We start from the raw sequence: 27925 nt of genomic DNA, 5'->3' as shown, positions 1-27925 counted from the left end.
GGGACTTTTTTCCCCTCACTCAGGACAAATATATATCAAAATGTTCTACATCTTCGGCTGAATCTGCACGTCTGGACAGGAAGGTGTTGGTGTCACCCGGGCAACGCCCGGCTCAATTAGCTGTCCTGTTTACCACTTACAAGTGAAGCAGAGCTCTGATCAGGCTCAGCTCATAATGTTCACTCTTAGTTTGCCCATTTCATGTGTGTGTGGTGGGACAGTCGTCAGGTGTGTCCAGAGGAGGAGTGTGGCTCTGTCCTGTTTTGGGTTCGGCAGCATAAACGTCTGAACACACTCACTAAGCTACAGCCGGCTGGTTTGCATTTGGGATTGGTCAGTTTGGAAATTGCTGATTAATTCCTGCAAAACTAAAAAGCAAGACACTCTATCGAGGCACATGCTCGCACACGGACACACACACACAACCAGAGATGGCCTCACCGTAGCACAGAGAACATTTTGGCCATCTTCCCAATGGCACGGATCTTGTTTTTGATCACCTCTTTCCTGGCGGCTGCTGCATTGGCTGGAAGAGAGTTGATGATAAAACCAAACAATCAGTGTGACCTTTCATTATGAAATCGCATCAATACTCAAGCATATGCTGCTGGTTTGAAATGTATGCAATAGTGGTGTCAAGAGATTAAAAAAATTGAGAGATTAATTAATTATGATCTGTAATTAATTGATCTAATTAATCTCTTTTTTAATCTCACCTAAAATTGCTGAGAAAAGCCCTGAACTTGAGGTATTTCCCTTTAAATTCATTACATTATTGTAGCAGATCAGTCCTATGCGCTTCGGGGGGACGACCCCTCTTTTTCAAGACCCTTTTTTGGAGAAAAAAAAAAAATTATATGGACAAAATCTTGTTTGAATAAAAAAGCCACCGGTCGGCATCAGGCGAGCCGGTCGAGGCACCGGGTCTGGTCTGCCGGATCTGACAGGTGAGCGGCGCACACATAGCCTACTGCCATATCAATTTTTGCTCATACGCGGCTGCAATGACTGCGCAATGCGGCCATTCGCCGGTAATCGCGGCATCAGGCGAGCCTACCTACTGGTTTACATATGCACAATAGGCCTACATGTATATTTGCTTAGACCCCAATATTAGACGAGGGCGTTTTTTCAGGGCATTTTCAATGGAAAAAATATCGTCTTATATTCGGATGAATACGGTAATGTATTAACTTCGATCACGCAACCTTTTCTTCCACCTCCTCTCCTCTCCTCCACAGTCAGACACACACACACACACGAGTCGCGACACCCCCTCCTCAACATGCGCTGCCTGTTTACAACGGACTCGGACTGTTGGGGCGGGTGTTAATCAAAACAAACCAATCATGTCTTGACCTCTTCACAGGTTGCTGGCCTCTGATTGGCCTGGCCTGTCTCTCTGACTTAAAAAAAAAAAAAAAAAAAAAAAAGATCAGACTGGTGAGGCCAGCCGGACCGGACCGACAGCTGATTGGCCTGGCCGGCGACCTGTTTCAAAAAAAAAAAAAAAAAAAAAAAAAAAAAAGACGGGCAGGCCACCGGGCCAGTGACAGGCCGGCACAAACACAATGACAGCCAATCAATGTCCACTTCAGGGTGTGACTGACCATTGTTTTCCACCCCCAACAACTTAAGCACAGGAAGCCCAACGCCTACAAACCGATTTTATAAAAAGTAAAATTAGAGATTAAAAATTAGATTAACTCGATTAAAAAACATAACGCGCTAAATATGACTGTAATTAATTAATCTCAATTAACGCGATAATTTGACACCACTAGTATGCAACTAGCCTGGGAGTTTTTTCATTATATCATTCAGATTCAAAGAGTGTAGAGCAACTCAGCTGCTCTGCGGCCAGACTTGACATCCGGGTGGAGAAGGTTTCAAAATTAATTCAGATTACCTGCTTAAAGTTGTCATCGGTAATGTAATCCACTGGAATATTCAAACTGATTAGCGTGATTCCTACTTGCATGTAAATTTGAGTTACTTTGACTCAAAATTCAAGAGAATCGTTGGATTCTTTTCCCATTTGCAGACTTAAACCTATTACTACAATTTACAGTCATCATCAACTCTCATTTCAAGTTCCACACATCGTCAACACTTTCCTGGCTCCACACTTGCCTTTCTCCAATCCAAACACTTAAATAAGACGCCATTATTCTATAATTACTGATATTTTGTATCAGCGAGGCATGACTGTTACTAATCTGTAATCACTCCAACGCTACATACCATCGAAGATCTCGTCTCCATCATTCATGAGTTCATCGTCAGAGCAGATACTCAGGACATTAACCAGCATCTCAGTCACTGCAGAGGAGCACAGACACACACTTAGACATAACCGAGGATGTACAGTAGTAAAGCCAACTAAACTCAGGTTTAAGTAAGCATATATATATATATATATATTTATCCCTATAGGTTGTGTTTACTCTCCATTCTTAATTTCTAATACATTTCTCGATTTTTATACGTGATTTTAAGTACAAAATGCATATAAATAACTCAAAACAAATAAACAATGCTCTGAAAGTATCTGTCATTTCGTGTACGCTGGTAGCTGTTCTTCTCACCATGTTCACTCAATGCCATAAATGTCTTTCAGTGAACTCACTTAGTTTTAGGGACAACAGTTTTGTCCTATTAGTCAAATGACCCGTTAAACGATGAGAATACAGACAACAAAGTCTGTGTTTCCTCAGCAAAATCGTTTTCTCTGATGCTGCATGCTGACACTTAAACATACATACGATAAGCACTTCAGCATGAACTTTGAACATTAATAGGCTGCAACAAGAACACTTAATCAAAAACTATGTTTTAAAAAAAGCTGACTCCATGCCAACATTTTGGCATACACTGCGTGCAGTGGTAGTAGCTGTTAGCGTTATCTCAAAAAAAGGGAAACTGAGAGCAGCTGTAGCAGCTGTACAACTAAATGCAAACTCCTTAAATGGAACATGGCCGGGTTTGGTGGTTTTGTTTAGGAAATGGGTAAAATTTGCAAGAAATATGGCATTAAAATAATCTCCTCTTTGAACTATAAAGGAATACTTCCCCTGTTTCTACAGGAAGTGAAATAGATGTGAAAATCTGCACGTAGCTAGAAATCAGTATAAATATAAGTTTGCTCACCTGAAATAGAAGTAAAAAAAAACAAAACATAAACCCAGACACATCAGCTGTCCTGGTGTTTTTAATGACACTACAAGCTGCATGCGAAAAACCACTGACATTTTTATGACTAAAAGGTCACTGTTACTGCCATGGATATGCTGGTGGCTTTTGCTCCTATCACTCAGCAAACTGTAGTGTACATTAAAGTGTTAGCATGGATCACTGCATCCAAAGATCTGCCGGGAACACGTGAATGATTTTGGTGCCTGTGCTCTGATCGCTACACTGTGAAGATGATCAGCCGGCCAGGCGCCCCAAAACCTGGACACAACCTGACCCGAGGATGTGCATTTAAAGAGCAAGAGAGGGTGTGTGCGTGTGCTAAATACAAGCAAGAGCAAGATAAATACAGAAACTGTGCGTGTGTGTGTGTGTGTGTGTGTGTTGTAGAAGAAAAGCAATATGTGTGTGGGTGAGGTTGTCAGAGCAAGGTTCTGAACAAAAATGTGTGTGCATGTGTCTGTGTGGATGGTGTGTGGAGTGTCAGTGAGAGAGATGGAGATAGTGTGAGTGAGTGTGTATGAGTGTGTGTGTGTGAGAGAGAGAGAGAGAGAGAGAGAGAGAGAGAGAGAGCGAGAGAGTGAGAGAGAGTGGGCTGTCTACCTTTCTCTCCCACAAAAGGCAGAGACCAGGTGAAGACGTCCATGAAGTTGGGCAGCCAGTAGGGGTGAGGAGAGCAGTTGAACTGACGGATGTTCATCACGTTGTTCTCATACTTCAACACCGCCGCTGGACACACACACACACACACACACATACACATTAGTGCTTGCATATTTGGGTTAGTTAGCATGTTTGTTTGTTCTTCGGCAACTTAACTGACTGTTTATCAGAAACACTACTCTCAAAGCATTCCACAAAAAGGTACATTTTTGAGAATCAACAATCAGCAATTTATAAAATCAAACCATCTTCAGATGATTGAGTATTTGGCTTGAAAACCATGAACTATACAATAGAATAAAATCATAATTATCTATCAAGTTCTGTCAGTCATCATATTTGACTTGTGTTTGTGTCTATTTTTCAATAAGGAATCACACATGTTTCACAATAATTCCCAGGAATGTACATTTTTCTGATCACTCTGCGATTCTGTGGCTGTGGCTGTGCGTGTGTGTGTGAGTGTGTGTGTGTGTGCATGTCTCAGACCTTTGTTGTTGTAGACGTCCAGGTAGTTTGGAGCAGAGAAGATGGTGATGAGAGAGGGGAAACCTGTAGTCTGACTCTTCCGGTACATACGGTACCTGAGGAAGGAGAAAAAAAACATAAACCGCCCACGTATAAAACAAGAAGCAGGCCTAATGCCAGAAAAACATGAGACAGTTTGCCTCAGAGTTCTCTAAACCAGACAGCGGCTGGCTGAACGCTCGAGAAACAAGCTCTCAGTTGCAAAGTTGCGATCCTGGGAATAGCTGGGAGAATCTGATGGGGCAGAGGGAATGTATAAAGCTGAAGCGCCCTTGAGCAAGGCACTTGAGAAGACAAATGCGGGATAACAAATGCGGATTCATACAGGGATATGTTAACATGCTGATGTTTTGGCCCGGATCGAATAACATGGGCTCAGTCAAAGCAAGCGTGGGTGCATTTAGTCCCACGTACGCAAGGAATTTACTGAGACTGGGCATGCAAATGAACACGAGCACAGAAAATTTGTTAAAAGACAAAAATTTAGAGCTAACCACGGCGAAGAAAGCCACAAGCAGACTCTACTAGCAGGGGTTCAATAACCATCACTAATCACATTGAAGGTTTAAGTGAAATTAATGCGTGCAAAACAAACCTGCCACCCCCAAACCTGTGCCCATGACCTGTTTACCATAGAGGTGTAAGTGTATTGTCGGTAGGCAAGTGCACACAGGCATTAACCACTGTACACATTCTCTGGTACTGAGAACCAATCAGATTAAAGCAAAATAGAGCCTTTGTGTCAGCCAGGCTCCTTATTGGTTTCCCAGTTACCCCTGCTCTACACAACATATTACAGGCAAACCTGCTTGGGTGGTTATCTAATCTAATATTAGCTGACACTTAATGTTATCCTTACATGAGGAGTCACATGATGAGTTACAAGCTTGATCAAGTGTATGAATGTGCAAATAGAATCAGGTGGGGTAGCATGTTTCAATGGAAGATGCATATTAATTATTTAGGCTGGTAAAAATGACTCGAGGCAGGTTTTAATTTAGCTTATCTCTCCCTGGCAGGCGAGCCAAAAAACTTCCATGGATTGTTTGGTTTCCCAGATGTCCAGCAGACAAACTCGTGCACACATCATGACAAAAGCACAAGGATCACTCTCGGGTTAATGCAGCCTTCAAGTCAAATGGCCTATATTGTGTTTAGACTTTCAAGTGTCTTAGTGGATAAGTGACGAGATTTTTTACATCCACTATTTCGTTTGCAAGTCTTGGGAGATGTGGAAGTGACTCTGCTGTTCGCCCTCGGCAGACACGTTTGTTAACCTAAAAACATCGTGTTTACATCATTACAGCGCCTCTGTGAAACCAACAGGCCCCGTCAGACGTTGTCATCTTTTGATAATAAATGCTAACAATGATAATGACCCATCCTGGGGGTGACAGAAGGAAAAACGCAGGACCTTTCCTCCATAATGTGGCAATTTCCTGACAAAGAAAAATAACAGCTCAGAACACAAAATTTCAAAGTAAAGCCATTAAATTAAGTGGTGTTCCCTTTTAAGCCGAGAGATGGACCGAGCAATGTCAGTCAGCGGCAGCAGCTTACCCAGCATCCTGTGCTTCGTGCGCTCTGATGATTGACAGCAGGTTGTTGGTCTGTAGAAACTCACACACCGCCGGGTAACTGGGGACAGAGAGAGGGAGAGAGACAGAGAGAGAGAGAGAGAGAGAGAGAGAGGAAGGGCATGCAGAAAGAAAAAAGGTGGAAATCTTATTTAAAAGATCACATAAAAGCCAGCCTACCTAAAACCAACATGCATGCGATGCGTCATCATATCACAGCTGCCGGTTTAGGCTGAAAGTAAGTAAGTGCTGTAAACAGGGAGGGCTCTCTCTGAAGGCCAGAAAACAGATGGCAGTATTTGCAGTCCACCACTTTGTGACAGAACAGGGCCTCGTGTTTTTTTTGAGCGTCATGTGTGATTCAGACCAGCAGGGGGCGGCGCCGGGCCCAGGCAGACCCGCGCGGGGCTCATGGCGGCTGCGGTGCTGTGGGGGCAGAATACACTAGTTTGTCGATTGATGCTGCGTCGGCTAAACATAGAAAGCCTGTGTGTTCCCAGCACATAACATGTCACAACACAGAGCGCCGAGCACGAGGAGCACAGCCGCTGCCGGACCGACGCTCCATCTGTCTTCCAACCACAGCCTCTGTCTTCTTTACATCCCTCCATTTTTACCTCCCCCCCATCTCTCATCTTCTACCTCCGCCCCCCCCAGCATCACTCCTATGTTGCTCTCCCCCTTTCCCTCACTGTATCTTAATATCACTCCATATCTGGCAGGAGTAGCCAGTCGTCATAGCAACAGAACCGTGCAGTCTCCCTGGGGATTGTGGGATATCGTTTCATGCTGAAACGGAACTGTGTGTGTGTGTGTGTGTGTGTGCTGTGTTTATGTGTATATGTATTTGAGTGTGTGTGTGTGAGTGTGTGAGTGTAAACTAGCCAAGATTTTTCTGTCTCTTGCGCACATCCCAGTGATTGTTATTGGATCTTGGATGCGATGTAATGATGCAGGAAGCGTCTCTCTGTTTCCGTCACCGCACTCCCAATCCAATAGCTTAATGTCCACCTAAAACTTATTACATTCCTGTGCCAGCGCTGCTTTTTTTTTTTTTTTTCTTTCTCCATCTGGAGGCGAGAAGTCGGTCCTTGCTAGCCTCCGGCGGTGGTGAACACCAGGCATTCATGAGGCACCCAGACGATCAAAACACACTGAATGAGCCCATCAACTTATTGAAAACTATCAAATGCGCACGGGGACGCATTTGAGAAGCCAGTCTCATTTCTGGCTGTGCTTCCCGCTGCCATGTGTCAACTAGCGATTTCAAAGAGCGGCATTCTTAATGTGTGTTTTGTATCGCTGAATATTGCATTCACTCTGGCTGTTTGGATATCTGGGTTAGTGGAGATTTGTGGGGTTTGGAAACAACAAGGATCTACGGTGTCTAGACTTCGTCTCCAAACAGGGATCAAGCAATTCAGCAGTAGATTTTTCTTGTAAATTACAAAAAAAACACTCCTTTTTCATATTTTTTTTGTCAACATGGATCTCATGAAAAATAGGTCAGGTTTTCAACCCCCATGGGCTACTATAGACACACATACGCTGTGTCTGTGTATTTTTGTCGTGGGTTAGCATAACTGTGTGTTATGCATGTGTGTGTGTGTGTGTGTGTGTGTTCGCGCTGGGGCAGGTAGTGTACCTGTAAAAGTAGGAGCAGCCTCTGACTGTGTTGTGGCCAAAGTACTCCTGGGTCTTCTCATTGCCAAAGTCTTCCAGAGGGTCGGCCCACAACAGGTCGCACATGGGCCCAAAAGCTGGGGGCTCCTTGAACCGGTCCAACTAGGCCATACAACACACACACACACACACACACACACACACGGTTAGACACACAAAGACACACACAGAAAGATGCACAGAAATATAGAAACATGTACTTACAGAAGCACGAATGGTCACACACACACACACACACACACACACACACACACACACACACACACACAAAGCCACAGAGAAATTCACAGAAACACGCAGCAACTCTCACACATATGCAATACCCCATGCATTAACAAAAACCAGAAAAACATGCACACAAACACATATAGCATAAAACGGGAGGAGACAGAAAAGCAAACATACAGGCACACACACACATACACATGCTGTCAGAGCAGAGCATCTCCATGGCAACCCTCACCACACAGGAGGGAGAAGATGTCACACCACGAGATTCACCATGGAAACACTGCCATTAGATGAGGAAGTGTGTGTTCTCATGTCTCTGTGTTCATGTGTATGCCTTTGTGTTTTGTATTGCCGTGCATTGCATGCAGCAGTGCATGTGTGTCTCTTTCATCTGTGTGCTTTCTTGTTGTCTGTGGATCCTCTGCATGCACAGCAAATACTAGCATAAAGACAAAAAATTAAAGTGTGTGTGTGTGTGTGTGTGTGTGTGTGTGTGTGTGTAACACATAATTCACATGTTACAGTCCTTTTATGACTTTTCCTGGTGATGTGTAATGCAACAAATACCTTTTAATATTTCACAAATAAAATTATATTATATTACTTCAGTAGTGGAAGGTGGAAGTATTCAGATCTTTTACTTAAGTAAAAGTAGCTGTACCACAGTGTGAAAATACTTTGTTACAAGTAAGTGTCCTGCATTCAAAATTTTACTTCAGAAAAAGTACAAAAGTATTAGTATCAAAATATACTTAAAGTTGCAAAAGTAATGCAGAGTGGCCCATTAAGAGCGCCACACTGCGAATCATATATATTAAGTTATTGAACTATAATTATTGATGCATTAAAGTTTTCATCGCTGTAATGTCACAGCTGGTATAGATGGGGCTGATTCTAATTGCTTTATAAAGTAATGGGTAGTTTAACCCATAAAATATGTCAGAATTTATTTGTTGATTTATAATTTGTATTAAATCTACAAAGTAACTAGTAACTGCAAAATAAATGTAGTGAAGCATAAAGTAAAGTATAAGCATAAAGCATAAAGTATTAATACCTCAAAACTGTACAGTACTTGAGTAAATGCACTTAGATCCATTCCACCACTGGTTACTTTTACTGTTTAATCTCCTACATGTGAGATTGGCTATGAATGATCCAAATTTCAAACAGAACTATCCTCATTCCTTGCTGAAATGGCAAAAACCTCGCGATTTGGATTCCCTGATCATTCAGTGGAGAACAAATTGGAGAGTTCTCCTGATTTTAAAAGGTAAGACAGGACGCAACTGCCAATTCTGAGTTTAACAGACACGTTATATAACAAACAACAAATTACTGCTTATGCAAGATTGTGTGTGTGTGTGTGTGTGTGTGTGTGTGTGTGGTTGTTGTCGCACCTTCTTGATGTCGTCCAGTGTGTGGATCTCTGGTGAAAGCCCCCCATGCACACACAGGAACTGCTGGTTCATCAGGGCTGCCAGGGGCAAGCAATCAAACGCCTCCATACAGGAATCGTACACCTGCTCTGAGTACTTGATCTTACCTGGAGGTGGTTGGGGGAGATATTTCAAGACTTCAGACAAAGAAGAGCCGCCTCAGTGCATTTTGACATGCTTTGAAACAGCCAGCGGTCTCTGTCGCTTGCAGGGTGACTGTTAAATATCACATGCAAACTCTACTGTCTTTAAACCAAGAAATAATTCATGCATCCAGACTGTACAGGAGACACTTTAATGAACATAAAGTCCTTGCCTGGCTAAAGTATTTACACACAGAGCTCATTTGAAGAAATCATTTTGATCACTTGTGTTTCGAGGCGCTAATGTGTGATTTTCACACAACACATTGCCTTCTGCGTTAGCCCCATATGACCTGCATATCTCCTCTCAGCTGATGTCGAAATGCCACTCACCAGGAAAAAAAGTCCTACATTTTGACCAATACTACTTGCTTACAGAAAGTAGAACTGTGGTTGAAGACCCTATACAAAAAGGACTTACGAGTGTATTTTTTGAAATATCGAGCTATAATTTACAGGCAGTGCTGTTTTCAGTGAGAATTGTGTGCAGAATCTGACCCACATGGAGTCATGAAGCAGCTGAGCGGTGCCACTGTAACGGTGAATAGTCTCATTTTATGTAATACCTCTTTGATTTGGCAGCGACATCAATAAAGAAATCCAACACGCAGCATCTTTAAAGCACATTTCACACACGGGCGTTACAATGCATCTGACACAAAACAATATCACAGGATTAAAATAGCTGAAAGGAGATAGGAGAGGAGATGGAGGGAGAGATAGGAGGGAGGGAGAGGGAAAACAGCATGGTTGATGTTGGGCGAGAGAGAGAGGGGGGAGAGGAAGGGAGAAGGATGCTTTCATGAAGAGGAAGAGGCTGATAAAAGGAGAGGAGACGGGAGAACACGGAGAGGTAAAGAGCAGGGAGGGAGAAGGAGGAGAGGGAGAGAGAGAGAGAGAGCGAGCGAGAGCGAGTGAGAGAGAGGAAGGAAGCAGGAGAGAGTGTGTGAGATAGCCAAGAGGACATGAGAACTACACATACACACACACTAGATCAAAGCTAGTATTGTGGAGTACCACTGTACAGTAGCCAACTTTTGTTTGTGTGTGTGTGTGTGTATGTGTGTGTGAGAGTGTGTCTGTGTGTGTGTGCGTGTGAGACAGTGTATGTGTTTGTCAACCTCTCCATCTGCCTTGTGTGGAGCAAGAGCTCATTATTGCTTGTCCACCAGTTGTCAGTTCATTCCACACACACACACACACACACACACACACACACACACACACACACACACACACACACACACACACACACACACACACACTCTCAAACACTTAAGAACGCACTTGCACACGCATGCACATACAGTCATTGTACACACATACACACACTTGTGGTACACACACACAGCAGATGGTAATTGAGGGCGCCCACTATTCGCCATGAGCACCAAGGGAAATTAGCTTCCTCGTCCCTTGGCCAATCAGACACAGAGGAGCAAGTCCCTGAGCCAATCATTAAGGGCCAAATTAATTTGCCGCTAATCACCCACTCTCGGACAGGACACTGAAACTCATTGGCAGAGGAGAGAGAGAGAGAGTGAGAGAGAGATAGAGAGAGAGAGAGTGGGAGAGAGAGAGGGAGAGAGAGAGAGATGATGGGTGGGGAGGAAGAGGGAAAGAGATGGATGGAGAGAAAGAGTAGGGGAGGGATAGATTGGAGTGTGAGGAGGGAGGGAGGACAGAGCTAGCCAGTGACTGAAAAAGGTAAGAGATGGAGGAAGGAAGGAAGGAAGGAAGGAAGGAAGTGAGGTAGTGGGGTGCCAGGGAAACAGCAACAGAGAGGTAAGAGAGAACAGAAACACAGAGAGAGAGAGAAAGAGAGATGTATGGACCAGGAGGAAACACAAGAGCTACTCACATTCTTGTTTGAAGGTGAAATATTCTGTCAGATGTCTACATTCATGGTTTCCCCGTAGAAGAAAGAGTGTCTTTGGGTAGAGGATTTTCAGCGACCACAGGTACAATACACACTAATGGTTTACCAAGGGAGAGAAAGCATAAACACGGTTTTAAAAAGGCTTAAAATGAAGCAGCTTAATGGAAAAAGACTAAATACTAATCAGAGATGGAGTGCAGGGTACACAAAACTGTTTATCCTGCTTCAAATATGTGAAAAAGAGTTTACTTACTATTTTAAGCTAAACTAAAACTTTTTGGATTTATGGTGCAGTAGGGTAAGTAGTGTCATTCTAAATATAGACCTTTTGAGGAAATTTAATTCAAAATGGAAATTCAAAGGCTAATACAAAGAATAATGACGGAGCCATTATATGCAATTTCTTTTCTGAAAAAAAATCCACTCTCCAAATTGCTAGAACGGAAGTGAATTGATCTCATACCTGGTCTAAAGATAGACTCACACTTTGACCAGAATCATCCCAACTTACACTGTCCCGATGAAATCATTCTTTTTTTACCCTCTGTGCACCTTCAAAATTCACCTTCAAAATTCTGTCAGGTTTGGTGCATAATTCATTCATTCAAAAAAAATAGAAAAACAGTATGTGTCCAGCATAAAATACTATGTCTGTCAAAGCAAACTGTTTGTCTGTAGATGAAAAATGTCTAAAAAATGCCACACTAGCATTGTTCAAAAATGCCTGCTTTTTGATCATGGATGTTTTTTTATTTTATCTGAGCCTCAATAGATTTGAAATCGTCAAACCTACATTCTCTCATTCCTGCCATCTCATGAGGGGGTGGACCCTGCAAATGTTTCAGAAGGTGTTCTCTCACCTTGACACAGTAGCATCGCTGCTCTACATTAAGTCTCCCCTCTCCATGTGCCCTTGAGGTGCAACGAAGGTGGCCTAAATATTGCTCCCTCCCCTCCACACTCCAATATTCCGTGTCACTGGGATCCCTTATGCCCGCTGTGTAACATGCCCATGGTGTCCCGGTGGCTCAGCACACTAAAACATACGCCATGTGCTTGCACTGTTTTGGACTCACACTCATGTACTGTGATGCATTTCCACCCCTCCACTGTATATCTAATAAACCTGAGTAATCATGAAACATGTCAAAAAGTTTATGATTGCCAAATGTCTCCAACTGGTTACCATTCATAATAGTATTATATACTCATTAGTGAACACTATCACTGTAACAACCTACAGGTGGCCATAGGCTGCTAAACTTAACCATTTACTGAGTAACTAGTGAATGCTGATCCTGATGATGGTTGGTCCCTGTCCATGAAGATATACTATAGTCAGTGTCAATGCTACCATCAGCGTGTAAGTACCTCTTGTCATGTGTAACACATTAAATACAGAATTTAAAAATCAATACTGAAACCCAGCTGTAGTATATAATAGACATAATACATAATATAAATTTCAAGCATCAGCATTATGTGAATATCAGGCTTGCAACTCTTTTGTGCCAGTAAACAGTCAGTGAAATGGACCATTTTCTGAGTAATTTGTGTGTTACAGTGAAGTATATGCAGTACTAAGTAGTAAGTTCCCTCTTACCTCGATACTGAAGTAGCCCCTGTCCACATAGTCCCCTAGGAAGAGGTAGCGTGTGTTGGCAGGAGAACCTCCCACTTCGAACAACTTCATCAGGTCAAAGAACTGGCCGTGGATATCCCCACACACTGTGGAAACAGTATAGAACTATGTCGCGATCATCAACGTGAAGGTAAAAATGCTACATGTCCAGTTTTCTAAGCCTAACCCTTACCCACAATACAATTTGATTAGGTTAACAAGATGTGCAGCCATTCCTGCTACAGTAGCTCCATATGTTGCGTTTTAAATGAGGAGTCATGTGTATCTCCCGTCTGGTGATTTTGAAATGTCACTTATCTGCCAAATATTTTGGGATAAAATTGCCAAAATCTTCGTCAACAGTCTTTCTGCAAGAATCCAACACACTGATTTTGATATTTCAGCTCAAAAATATCTCCTGGAGTGCCCCATGGCAGTGTAAACGGCGCCCTCTTGTTTAGCTTCTATAGCAATATTATAGGTCAAAATGTGTGTGTGAGGCTTCCCCACTACATAAAAGTCAGTTGAAACCTGATCCAAAAAGTGACAAAATGACACTTAACATTTACAAACTTTAGAAACACACCACAAACTCATCATACCCAATTTCCTCTCAGGGATCAATAAAGTATTTCTGATTCTGAATCTGTTTCTATTGTTTAAACCAAAAGTAACCATGCATTTATGTCAATTTATATTTTAACTGCAGCCACCAGACTTTCAGCAACTCTCGTTTTTAGTCTCTTTGGCTTTCTTAATAAATTCTCTTAAGGTTCACAAACCAGTGATTCTACACAGTCTGTTGGCTGTGTTCCTCAGATTTTTTTTGGCAGATTTGTTCCAATCCACATCCAGGAGCATTGGATCTCATTCAGATCAGGCCTCATATTTTGAACCCATAAAGACTTCAAGACTGTCTGTCTGTGTGATCTGCCAGCATGTCTTTCCATCCGCCTCCCTCACCATCTGTCTGGCCTCTCCATTCACTTTTTGTTGATGTCATAGTTCCCCTCTGCAGCCATTTTGCGATGGCCATTTTGCATCTGTCTGGCGTTGTCTGTCTGTCTCTCCATCTGCTTGCCTGCTAATGTCTGTTTTTGTGCCTCCTTGTAAGCGTTCGCTTTAATTTGAACTGGGAATTGGGAATGCAAAATGGCATAAGTGAAATTGAGCCGTACCTGTCGGCCTCTCTGTCTGCCTCCTCAGACCTGTCTCTGTGTTTGCCCAGTAGCTTTCATGTCACTCCCTAAAAGCTTGTCAGTTCAAATTTTATGTCCACCTGCCTAACTCTCTGTTCACTTGTCTGTCTAGCTTGGTGCCTCTCAAAGTGGAGTCTGGGGTCCTTGGGGCATTCCCAAAGAAGCCCCTGTTAAAGCGGTAAACTATGTATAATAGCTCCTCAATATTGCATTTATTTTTTAAACTGTATCATCACACTGTTTTTGCTCTCAAAACTGTAATCTCCTCATCTGCCATGCAGACTATTTCCAATCACCGCTAACTCACATATGAAAAACAAACAAAAAAAAAATCCGCTCAGGTGGGGGTTTCTGGGACAAAATCTGTTGAAAGGGGGTCCCGGGAAATGGGGATCAGTGTGTGGTTTCTTGGAAATAAAAAGGTTTGAGAACCTCTGCACTAAGCTGCTTATGACCGCCTGTCTCTCCATCTGCCTGTCTATCTGTCCTCGTCCCTGGGGATCTGTACCTGTGAAAGCCAAGCGATGTTCCCTCACTGCGTGGGTTGTGTGCCCACGCAGAATTATCTCACCGCTAGCATTTGCATAAATGCGTGCGCATGCACGCAGCCACGCGCACGCGCAGACACATAGGTACATTAACCAAGCGGTGTATCAGCTGGTTCAAAGTGTCTGTGTCTGCCTGCCTACTTGTCTGTCTTCCCTGTCATCATCTACGAAACTTGTTTTCCATTTTGCCCTCCATCTCTCTCAATCTTCCCTCCTGAACATTCTCCACAGTTCATACCACTTCCCTGCCAGGGGAATACATGCAGATATTACCTAAGTCAGAGCCTGCTATTGTGAGGCGCAAAGTGCCAATTGATTCTTTCAGTGAAGTGCGACCGAACAACAGTTCATATTAAAAGGGTGGCAGATACATATGGCAGATTAATGAAACTCTGAATGGAATGTGATTAATACATAATTACTGATCTTTCTGCCTCTTGCTCCCCAGCTCAATCTCTCTCTCTCTCTCTCTCTCTGACTGTGTCTGTCGCTGTCTTTGCTTTCTGTGTCAGTGTGTGATGTGCGTCCTTCTTTATGTCTTCCACCCTTCCCCCTGTCACTCACACGCACATATGAACACACATCCACAGCTTTTTTTAGTGTGGCTGGCCCCCAGTGGGAGTCAAACCCAGAGAGCATTTGACAGGCGACGACGTGCAGGAGGAGGACAACTTCAATGTCAACCAAAAACACAAAGTTTTCATAATATAATAGTATGGCACTGTCAAATTTCACATTAAAAATAGTTTTAAACTGATATAAAAAATATATTGAGGTCCAGATTGCACAAAATGTTGCATTTGGAAGATAACATACAGATGTCTTAAGTTTTTATTTTTTGTTCAAATTATTTGCTAGGAATCCCTAACCTTTGCATTGTTGGTCCTTTTCTACTCATTGGCTATATTTACTCATTAAATATCACACTACATCATGCTCTACAAGATTCCTCCAAATGCCTTTACATCCCCCTCCCTCTGTCTATTCGATACCTGTGACTGGTGCCTCGATGTCCAGCATGGTGCGCTCCTGGCGCAGGATGGCAGCGCCCTCGTCAATAATGCGCAAGGCCACAGCCTCCTCCAGCCGACCCTCCTTGGTGAGGTGAGCCTTGAGCAGGTCCACTCGCGGCCGGCCCTCGGCATCAAACACCTCCTTCATGGTCAGCCTGTGGGCCAGGGGGAAGGGGACCGCTGCAGGGAAGGGTGGACGTGATTAGGTGGGAGATTGGAGAGAATAGAGAGTGTGGAGGAGGGAAAGATGAATCAGTGATGGAAAGAGGAAGCAAGGGAGTTAGAAAGAACATAGTTGAGATTGAGAAATTAAAAGGAGAGGACAGAGATGGATGGATAGATGGGGATGACAGAAGGAATTACACAAGAATAAAACAAAAAAAAAGGGGGAGAGGATGGGAGAAAGACACATGATTAATTGATATTTCCTGTATTCTTCAACAGGCCCGCCTACAAACAACAGAAGTCCTCAATCTTCATCATTATCCTAATCACACCTCTGTTGCAGGCTTTGACTATGTGTGCATGTGTGCTGCCTGGGTGTTATAGAGGCCTAGGCGGCTTGTATGGAGGCAAGAGGCTGCCAGAGTTATCAGGGCTGCCTGCCTCAGTTCTGCAGTAATGTCTTTCTTACATAATGAAGGCCCTCAGGGCGCTGCTGGAGAGGGGGGTTGACTGACGACGGGAGTGATACAGCAAGAGCGCACAGCTGCACGTGAGGAGTCACATACACACATGCACAGACACACTCGGCGAATGCAGACACACAGACACACACACACACACACGCGCGCACACAATCCCGCTTAACACACACAGGCACAAACTCAGTGGCAGAAACAAAAGGCAGAGGCACATGAGCGCATGCGTACAACATGTACGGCACAATGGTGTTAACACGCATGATTGCATATATGTGTGTATGTATGTGTGTGTCTGTGTGCGCTAGCCCATAGTCAAACACACACACACACACACACACACGCACACACACTCATCAAAAGGTATTGTTATGCAGGATCCACAGAGCCTGTTGGAGCCCCACCAGTGCTAACACAGATAATGGCCTAGATCACACACTGAAAACTAGGCCTTGCTCTCTCCCCTTCTCTCTCTCTCTCTCTCTCTCTCTCTCTCTCTCTCTCTTACACACACACACACACACACACATACACACACACACTGTCACTTTGTCTCTGTTTTGCACTCTCTCCCATTGCCCCTCTCTGTTTTTATCCCCTCTTCCTCTGCTGCTTTTCTCTCTTCCTCTCGCTCAAATGGGCTGCTCTCCTCACTAAGCCTTCACATGCAGTCATTACATTTTCCTCATGTGATATTCAGATGTTTTTTTCTCCAGTCTCCAATGTAGCCCAAAAACCACGTGAAACCAGAATGCAAGGTTTGACGTAGTCGTCACTGAAACACCGGCAAAATATAGCCAGTCTTGAGACTAAATGAACTTTCATGACGTACGTGGATGTTGCACGCAGCACTCAGAATCAACCCAATTCATTTATTTAATGCGAAATGATGAGGACTCTGCTCAGAATGTTAACAGTGTGATGTTGCGTTGGTCTAGCAATTTGCTGACGTTAGTATGGCTTTTGGCAGAGATCAAACCATAAAATTAAGTTTTCCTCTGAGACTGTTCTCATGCTAAAAAGCCATCAATCCATCTGAATCTCCCACATGAAGAAGTAAGGAATTTGAATCGACTTCTAAGTCTCCCTTTCACTGAAAGAGAGACTAAAATGCCCACAAGCACCTGGGGCACCCTCACACTGCAGTACATCTCAGGACATCCCAGGATACCTTAACCAATGAACACCCTAAGACATCCTAAGACACCCTAAGAAACTTAAAAACACTTAAAAATGCATAGTGCATTTTTAGTTATCTTTATCTGTATTGTGATGTCTAGTAGCACCTAGGACAGTCTATAGGCTAATATTCAGTAGTTCCTTAGCTCACCCAAAGGTAGCCAGTGGCATCTTAGGGCATTCTAAAGATATCTAATGGCACCTTAGTGCAGCCTTGTACAATGGTGGCCTACAGTTCCCTACGGGAGCAAGAAGCCCCTTAAACAAATATCAAGACGATGGGAATATCCGAACACCACATAAGACATCCAAGAGCAACCTCGCGCTACAAAAGACACCCTAAGACTAGATAAGACACCCAAGTGCACCCTGAGACATCCCAGGACACCAGGAGCTGCCAAGCTGAAGGTGGGTCTGGTTTGCATCGATTCAGTATAGAGGCTCCGTGTGCTAAAACCAGCTTCGCCTTTCAGGTTAGGATTGATTATCACTTTAAAAGGTTTGCACACTCCAGGCTCTCCGAGGACATAAGCCAGAACTTGAAAAAGAATTACTCACACCCACTGGTATTTGTGTGACTTCATACAGGAGCTCTGTGGGGAAACGGCATTGTACCACGCTGTATTGTCCTGTGCTACTGTACTGCACCTGTACTATGTTACAAAATCTAATGATGCTGAAAATGGTCACAAGAACCGGCGTGCAGCGAGAAGGAAGAAGGCTCCAGCTCTCCTGTGAAGCTTACACACATGCATGCATGCACCATCTTTTTGAGTATGTCTGGTTTATGGTAAAAGCATGGCTTGCGGTTTTAGTGTGTGTGTGTGTGGGTTAGCGTGTGTGTGTGCATGTCTGTGTCTGTGTGTTTGACAGAGAGAGAGAGAAAAGAGGGAAGCAAGAGAGAGAGAGAGGGAGTGTGAAAGTCTAAGTGTGAAAGTAGGGCAGGTATAAGAGTGGAGAGCAGCAGAGAGACAGAGAGCTTGGGGAAAGGAACTATACTTGGGAAAACTATACTTGGCATTTAGGGAGTAGCGACAGGAGAGGTATAGTAGCAAGAGTCAAATGAAAAAGGTCTTTTGCACCTGACAACTGACCGTTTGATCGGCTCACATTTAAAGGGGAACGCCGCTGGAGTTCGTGGCTCAAAAAAGCTCCAGGAGTTCAAGCCGACATGGGAAAGATAACAACTCAAGACTGTCATGGGTTAAGAGCTGTTTTGGAGAGCTAAAAGATTCATTTTATTTAACCTTTATTTCACCAGGATAGCGCCACTGAGATTAAACAAATCTCTTTTTCAAGGGAGTCCTGGCCAGGATGAGCAGCAGCAGATCATGTTTCCACACTCACACCAGGTTTTATAGTGATATAGACATCCATCCAGTTCAATTTTCATTCAGTGTGTCTTAACATCCACTGTGGAATAGGATGCATAGCTTGAATAATGCATATAAAATTTCATGCTGATCCATCAAAGCAAGTCGCAGCACTTTTAGCATTAAGTCATTCAGTAATGTGAAAAAGGAGATCCAGTGATATTGAGGCCTTTGCCCATCTCCAGCGTCTGGCCATGATTTACTATTCATATCGTCTATCTATTTTAGTTGTCTGGCAGTTTGAATTGATGGAGATTTTGAAATGAACTTGGCTGAATTGAGGATGGCAAAGCTCATTGCTCCCAAATAAGACTACAAGGTATAAAAAATTACATTGTGTTGTTTTTAACATGACAATTTTGTGCATCACATTGGTATAGCTTTTTCTTCTTCAGAGTTTTGTCTTCTTTTGGTGGCAAAAACTACATAAAACCTTCATCCTATAGCAACAATTTTTCTAAGCTAAATTACATGTAATTGAAGCAGTTTGCGGTAGTTAATGGCATCGTTCAAACTCATTTATTAATTCCATGCTTATAGTGTGCCTAATAGACTTTATTCATATATCAATATATGTTATTCCCATAATGTCTGGAATAGACAAACATAAAGCATAAAGGAAATAACTCTTTCTCTTTCATTTGTACTGAATGACTTTCACACACACACACACACACACACACACACACACACACACACACACACACACACACACACACACACACACACACACACACACACACACAAACACTACCCTTGTGTAAAAGTTGTGATCTTTGTATTTTGTGTTTGTTTAATTGAATGTTTTGTGCCCTGCTGTTTCTTGATAAAGCCCTTTGTGATTAGCTTCTTTGTATAAGGGCTTCATTAATACAGAATTTAGAGTAAGACCAGCTAAATAAGACAAGAAAGGAATGCGTGATTCGTGGGAAACAGAAAACTTTCACCCCTAGTAATCATGGGAAAATTAAAAAAAAAAAAAAAAAAACTCTTGAGACTCAGTGGACTTGGCCCTGGGGCAGATTCACTTTGAGTTTAGTCCTACCAAAGGTAGACAGAAGCACCAGTTCATGTTTGAAGGCAGAACCTTCATTCTCAATAACAATATAAACTGGATATATCAACCTTATTATTGCATGTAATGTCGAGCTAATTGAAAGTGAATTAACCTCAGCCCTGCTTAGCACCGTAAGATTATAATCTTGTCACCTCAGATGGAGGGTGAGGACACATTTACCTTACTCATCAATCTTAACTGCAAATTTATTCATTTACTCCAGCCTGAGCCCTGCTAACCACACATGGACACACACTATAAATATATCAACACATCTCTAAATCATCCACTCAGAGAACCCCAGAATAGTGCACTGCTGTCATTTAGCCAAAACCCCAAATTACAACAAAGTGCCATTACACAATGCCTTTACCCCTACAAGAGCCTTAACCACAGTTTTTCTTTTATAAAGGCCTGTAAGGTGAATTGTTTGTACCTGACAAGTTTCGGCTACCTTGTTTCTGCAGCCTTCATCAGAGGTGTCACGTGATGTTGGTGTGACGTCTTCTGTGATGTGTTATATGGATTCAGGTACAAACAATTCACCTTACAGGCCTTTATAAAAGAAAAACTGTGGTTAACATTAATTTGTAGGCCAAATGAACCTTTTTAATAAATAAATAACCTACAAGAGCCTGACGTGCTCATTCTATTGCTGCACATTTAATTGTAAATACCTGACTATTAAGATTTTATGTTTACACTGCTGGAACAGGGTAATTCAAATGATATTGAAATGTCTGCTTTAGATTAAAATCCCCTGAAAATAAGAGTTTGGTTTATCAAGCACTTCCATTACATGTGACAAATCATAACCTCTGAGTGTGCAATGTAGACCCGTGTGACCAAAATACAGCCAAAATACCAAAATAGTCAATACAGCCAAGATAGACAAGCAGGAGAGAAGCCTCACATAGATCATCCTTGGAAAAAACATGCTGACAAAAATAGTTGAAAAGAAAGGACTGGCTCGACATTAGAGAGGAAAATCCTGCCTCAGAGGGTGAATGTGAGACCACTGCTCTGGCTCCTAAAAGTGGATCCTCATCTGTCATTTAGAGATGCTTTGGTTTTCAACCAGATGACAAGTCAAAACCCCAGCAGCAGGAACCTCTCTGCTGCAGAGCAGAGCGACCTTCAACCTTGAACCTGTTTCTCCAGTGGGCGTCTTGCCACCTCATTCTGACAGTCTCCATCAGAGACAACATTTAGGCCTTCCCAAGCACAACATCTGCTCTAACTCACCCTCGTGTTAGAAACTACAGTCCAAACCTTGGCTTGGGTATTCGAGGAAAGAGTCAGATAGTAGGTATTTCATAGGGATTATCATGTCATCATATGCCCCATTTCCACCAAAACGTTCTGGGGCCAAAGTTCCTGCTTCTTGCTCTTGTTGTTCACAGAGAACAGTGAACTTAATGGAAATACGCAGGAGGTGTCTGGTAATTTTGCATTTTTCTGCAACAACAGTAAACACAGAAGATGTTGAAGCTGTTACGGTGTTCGTGGTTATTTGCCACTGTGGTTCTGCATTTGGTTTTGTAGGAAAGACGCGGAGGTTGAAAACGAGATGCATGAAAAGCAAGAGCTGAAGAAAGCAAACTGCTTTTACGTAGCTTGATGGAGATCAAATGGCATAGCATGCACTCGCAAATGTGTTTTTGTTTCAGTGACTAGCTAAACAAGATCAAGATCATGATCGAGTGTTTGTGGTTGCTTGTTGTGTCATACTTTGAACCAATCAGGGATATTCAGTGTTAAAACTCCACCTTATGGTACCCAGGAACTCACACAGCACTACCTGTGATGCAGGGACTATTTTGGGGTCAAGAACTCATCCCCTGGGGAAAAAACAGAGGTAAGGGTTCTTTGTTCCTTAAAAGATCACACTGTGTTCCAGGACAGTTCCTCCTGTGGAAAAGGAGTTAATAGATGTTTTGTTGTATCAAGCCCATGACACTTCCAGAAGATTCAGCAATAAATTGTGACACCCTGCACCCACGCTCCTGTGCCTCACCTGCCGGCTCTCCTCCACACTGCACGGACACTGTACCTTCACTTAGGCTTACACTCAGCCTACAACATCTCGCTTACTCATTTCACACTCAACATGAGTCTCAACAGTGTCAGGTTAATGAGACGGCTGACCCCTTTGCCTCGAAATGGCCCGCTCTGTTGTTCAGAAACCATACTCTACTAACAATAAGAGACTAATGGGACATTTGACCCTGTTATCTTAAAACAGACACCTCTGCAGTTCAGGAAATCCAAATATTATCTGCTAAAGGGACAGCAGACCTCACTGGTGTCAGATCTCCCACACTGCATTGCTCTGCATTGAAGTGCAATTCTCTTTTTATCAGCCACAGCCACTGGCTACTCTTCCCAGCTGCCTCTAACCTTCCCTTTATGGTCTGACATACTGTACACTAAGCCCTGCCTGTGAATGCATGAGGATGTTGCTACTACACAATTTAATGGATTTCAACTTGTTCGCTCTCAACTGCTGCTGCCAGGCACTTTAACACTTGGTGATGCCCCAAGTGTATCAACCTTGGGAAAGAACTTTGCTTTCTGACAGTATACAGTATGTCTAGGCTTTGCTGTGTCTGAACACAGACGACAGGCCTGGTGCAATTCACTTTCCCAAGTGGTGGCAAGCAGAGTGAAAAAAAATTATTTCGTCCGACACAGTCCTTTTCCAAAAAAAAAAAAAAAAAAAAAACCTGACCATTCACCACAATGCACGGCTGTCAGTGTGAGCGAGGTAAGACAGGCCAACTAGTGTAAGATGAGCAAAGAGCTGGAGGCACTTTTGACCACTTCCTAATGTGATTCCTACAGTTTTTACTTCCTTCTGGCCCCACTTTCCATTGCTGAGGTCCCCAGTGTGGAATTTATTAACACCAAAGCTGCCAGCTCAGCTGAAATCTCAAAATCAGGGAGCTGTGAGGGAAAGCCTGAGAGAAAATCTATGACATAGCTTTCAACCAAATCTCCTAAATTTGTTTTGGCTGGTCTAATAACTTAACTGGGGCAGAATCTGATTAGAATCATCTTGCTATTGTGTGCATCCTCCCTAATGGCTAAAGTTAATTATTTGATATTTCATCAGTTTTAATAACAAGGAGACACCATTCCCAATCAAAGAGACTCACACAGGATGGAAGAGGTGACAGCAAGTGGGAAACGGACATCTTGTAACAGATTGCAGAAATTATTGTAGAAGTCGCCCATTATCCATCTGGTCCTGATTTCTGTATCTATCCTCCAAATGTTGTAAAATACAACTGAGTAGGTGTAATGCAACATAAACTCCTGTTTCCTCATCAGCCGGTTGTCAGATCACTCCTTGTACGTTTGTGAGGCTGAAAAGAAGGCGAAATGTAGAAAACAGATTCCTTTCAGGCACTGGGCAATATTGTGGCAGGAGTTATTTTTACTGCAGTATTGCACACATTAAAAAATGGTCCTTCTATAATGATGACTGAAGCATATCACAGAGGCAGCCCATATGTAGTCTATAGATCAATTCATTACTCAGTGCAACACTGTGCTTCTGCAGGGTGCATCTGTCCAGTGGATCTCTATCCAGTGATATCGACCAGCAGTGACGGAATGCCACATGTGTGTGTGCATGTGTGTGTGTTTGTGTGTGTGTTTATATGTTAGAACGTGTTGCCCTCTACAGGACCCCGTTTAAAGTGAACGTACACTTCTCCCGAGATCACTTCATCCCACCGCCTGTCTCTGCATGAATAAATGAAGGAGGGAAGAACAGAGGGATGAAAGAATGAGAGCAGCAAATGATGGGAGAGAGAGAGAGAGCAAGAGAGAGAGACAGTGAGAGAGAGAGAGTGAGAGAGAGAGAGAGAGAGAGAGAGAGAGAGAGAGAGAGAGAGTGAGAGAGAGCGAGAGAGATTGGGGTGTATAAGACAGGAGATAAGACTGTGCACATGCATGTTGTATATTTGTGTTTGTGTGTGTGTGTATGTGTGTATCCCTCTACCATCTTTGACCCAGATCAGCTAACACAGATCCATGGGTCTTTGAAGGTGGTGGTGGGGGGGTGACGGCTAAAGATGCGTTTGAAGTTGTTCAATTAATGCACACTACACACATGAAGCACCATCTGTGTACACAGACACACACACACAAACACAGAGAAACAACGGCCCATCCCCTAACAGCCTGTCCTCATTAGACAATCCCTCTCACTCTCTCTCTCTCTCTCTCACACACACACTCTCTCTCTCTCTCTCTCTCACTCTCTCTCTCTCATACACACACACACACACTCTCTCTCTTTCTCTCCTTCTCTCTCTTTCTCTCTCTCTGGAGTACCTTCTCTAAAAATAGCCCTTACCCTGCCACCGTGCCCATAGGGTGAAGTGAGACCTGACAGTGTGGGACCCCAAGCTTCCAAGGATGACACCCCAAACTACCACACACACACAGCACAGACACACATATGCACTACTGCAGCCCACACAGGGCTTCAGGGAACCATGAGGGAATGGGACAACATGTTACACTAAAAGGAAATATGTCAAATGTGCCCAAAGCCTTGCCAGAGGTGATATGTGTGTGTGTGTGTGTGTGTGTGTGTGTGTGTGTGTGTGTGTGTGTGTGTGTGTGTGTGTGTGCGCGCGCGTGCGTCGGTGTAGTTGTACATGCACATGCGCAAGTGCATGCATGCATGTGTGCATGTTGGATATGGCTCCGCTCATGGCTCCAAGAGATCACTGTTCACACAATCACTATTCATTAGGTAAAAACTTTCAGCAGATGAATACAACCTCCGCACTCTCAAACTGCTCCTTTCTTAAGGGGATACTTTGATAATCTGAAGCACGGAAGTGAACATTTTTGGTTGCCATAAGGAATGCTAATGATGCTAGTATTCTATGTCAGGGAATCCTAGTCCAGGATCTGAGGTCACATTCAAGATGATTACAGAATTGTTTTTTTTTTTTTTCTCTCTTTCTTTATTGGATTGTAACAGAGCACATACAGAACACTGGCTGATCCCTGTTACTGCAAACTGTTGTTTTAAATTTGCATTCAGTTATTTTTGCCTTGTTTGTTTTATGGCAATCAGTGTGCTCCTACTGAGGTGCTATGTACATTTCAGCAGTAAAGTTCACACACGCTGGGGCATCCTGATGGTTCGGTGGTCTTAGATGCAGATTTGAATCCAGCTCAGGATGTCACATGTCATTCCCCTCTCTCTCCTGGTCCCTCCTATCTCTCTCCACGTGCGAAGTTGCTATTATTGAATGCTTGCATGTTTGACTTGACTTTTAAACTTTCAGTAAAGCAGGTGATTACACAAAATATAATGCTACATGTGCTTTCAGTGGGGCACACACAACAAGGATAATGGTCACTGCTGTGTGCCAATTTAATCACTGAGGTCAATCGCTGTAACTTTAGCCATCATAGCCACCACAGTGGTCCACATCAGTTATTTTTCCTGCATTAGTACTATACCACAGTGGCAGCCATAGAGGTCCCTTATCAGTCATCTCTGCTGCACTAGTGCTACAGTAACAGCCATCAAGAAGCCCCAGGCATGCTTTTAATCTGCATTATTGCCACACTAGTCACCAGTGAAGACCTGGATCATACAGTTCATTTATACCATTAAATGTATGTAATTTGTTTTGTTTATTTCTAAATTAGATTATTTTATCATGATCCTGTTACTGTTACCATGCATCGTCAGTGGTTACTTCATTGCATATCAGTAGGCATACATACAAATTCCAACTGATAATATAGTCCAACAGATATCTGAAGTTATCCCATCATATTAAAACAGACTAAAAGGAGAATACAATTTGAATTTTCCCAGCAAACTCTCTTTGGTTTGGAGTTATTTGGGGCTCAGTAATTGGCTGTTGCGCTGACTTGTGTGATGGCCCACGTGCACCCTGCCTTGAGCTTTTCTGTTAGACTGTATGGACATTGACAGTGAGATCAGCATTGGAGCAGCAGCAGAAAGGGAGTTGAACCAGGGGCCTGCATGCATGCATTGGCTGACAAATCTAAGTTTGCAGGCAGGTCTGATGTGACGGCTCAGCACGTAACATTAAATCCAGATTTTTGCACATCCCGTGATTCCTGCCTGTTGATTCATGGAAAAAGTTTGACTGAGATTATCACGTGCCTCTTTCTTAATAATGTTAAAGTGAAGGTTGTTTATATGACTACTGTAGCTCCAGCTATGGGTCTGGTAGAGAGCAGCTGTAAAAGAACTCATATTGAACTCCTACAAATCCTTAGGGGTATTCTATTTTATTCTTTTCAAGTCTAGTATATTCTGCCTTATCCACATACAGTTGAAAAGGCCATGTATGGGGAATAATTTCTCTCACCAACTAGATTTGAATTGGGCAACTGAAAATACAGTAATGAAATTCTTAGACCAAGTCACATTTGCACATTTTGGCTCTGAAGTTGGGTTGTTTTTCACGCATACACAGAAGGGTGTGCATGATAAGTCCCTGAATCAAAAAGGGTGTGAGAAGCCCATTGGTTAGGTCAGGGGATGCTGTTCTGTCACTCAGCAGCGTGAAACACGACTTCCTCCCTCCCTCTCTCTCGAGCTACTTCACCTCTTCTGTGGCCTTGTCACATTCTCTCCTTCCCTCTCTCCCTCACCTCGCCCCCACACTCCCAGCCTGTCGCCTCTCTGCTCCTTCCTCTCAGTATGCTTTGTCCTTTGGCTCCACAGCCCCATCAGCACTGTACATTACTAACACACATCCATAAAAAGCAAACCATCATCTGTAGTCTACCCAACTGAAGTCTCCTTGGAGTTGATTTATACACCGCAGACCTGTATCACCACCCCAACACATGTAAACACAACACACATACACCTTGCTCTCTCCTGAATCATTCTCACCTGTCTGATGAACTGCCCTGTTTTTTGCTGCATATTTTGAGACAAGGTGCATTAATATGTGTGTGTATTTGTGTGAGTGTGCCTGTGGGCGTGTGTGTGTGGGTGTGTGATGGATGATGTGTATGGGGATATAGGCCGCTTAGTTTATTCCATTATTGATGCAGCTGAGCTCCAGTGGCCCAGCTGCATAACAACACGCACAAATCCACATACAAACACAAAAACGCACACATTTACACACAATACACACGTGCAGGGGTGCTACTAGTTGGAAGGAAAAGGGGGAATTCTTTGAGGGGGGCAAGGCATGATGGGACCCAGCAAACAGGCAAAGTGATACTGTACTTTACCAGATGAAACTGGGTGGAGGGGGCTGGTACTGTATTTTTTCAGGGAAGCAAGAATTTCTAGCGCCACCCCTGCACAAGTACATGCACACACCAGAGACCAGACTTACACACACACACACAGACACTGAGGGCATATGCGCATGCATTTATATGGTTAAGTCGGACGTGCAAGACCACGAGACCACCCCACCCCCCACTCCACCCCCATCTTATGCGCGACGCACGCACGGAATACCCGGGTATGCCCGAGCAGCGCGTCCAACTGTCAGCTCCGCTTCTTCCGGCAGAGAGACCTTGTGAGTTTATTAAGGGGAGGCAGTGAGAGACACAGCCCAGCCAGGCAGCCAGGCATCGTCGCATGTGACAGGCTGCGTGCGTGGAGCGCCACTGCCAGCGTTGTTGTGACCCGATAAGCACGACAATCTGTGCGGCTCCGAGGATAATAAACGAGCGGAGCCCCCCTCGTCGCCTCCCCTATAGCCGCCCACGCGTAAAGCAGAAGGAGACACTCTCATAAACATATTAAGTATTCCATAATCCAATGATGCAATAACAGCATTAGGGGCTGTATGCATCCTCGTCGTCGGGCAATGGGCAACCCCATACGCAGCTCAGCATCCCTAAACTCCATTTTGTCTCTCATTTGACACTCAGTGAAACAAGGGGGGAAACCAGGGAGACCTTTACGGAGACATG

At 43.5% G+C, this 27925-nt stretch overlaps 1 protein-coding gene across 3 annotated transcripts in view; it reads right to left on the bottom strand.

Annotated features, from left to right (window-relative positions):
- ppp3cb (protein phosphatase 3, catalytic subunit, beta isozyme) overlaps positions 1-27925 on the bottom strand; it is a 36672-nt gene that overhangs the window by 7438 nt on the left and 1309 nt on the right. For all 3 annotated transcript variants that reach the window (XM_030062346.1, XM_030062348.1, XM_030062347.1), the window contains exons 2-11: positions 15696-15896; positions 12939-13063; positions 11318-11429; positions 9275-9420; positions 7606-7745; positions 5944-6021; positions 4345-4439; positions 3796-3921; positions 2245-2322; positions 442-526 (exon numbers count right to left, since the gene is read on the bottom strand). In XM_030062346.1, the coding sequence (XP_029918206.1) occupies positions 442-526; positions 2245-2322; positions 3796-3921; positions 4345-4439; positions 5944-6021; positions 7606-7745; positions 9275-9420; positions 11318-11429; positions 12939-13063; positions 15696-15896 (1186 nt within the window). The remainder of the gene's footprint in view (positions 1-441; positions 527-2244; positions 2323-3795; positions 3922-4344; positions 4440-5943; positions 6022-7605; positions 7746-9274; positions 9421-11317; positions 11430-12938; positions 13064-15695; positions 15897-27925) is intronic.

Source organism: Myripristis murdjan, chromosome 10 (genome assembly GCF_902150065.1).
Source record: "Myripristis murdjan chromosome 10, fMyrMur1.1, whole genome shotgun sequence".
Classification (NCBI taxonomy): domain Eukaryota; kingdom Metazoa; phylum Chordata; class Actinopteri; order Holocentriformes; family Holocentridae; genus Myripristis; species Myripristis murdjan.
Note: the sequence above shows the minus strand (reverse complement) of the source record. Positions and strands in the feature narration are given on the sequence as shown.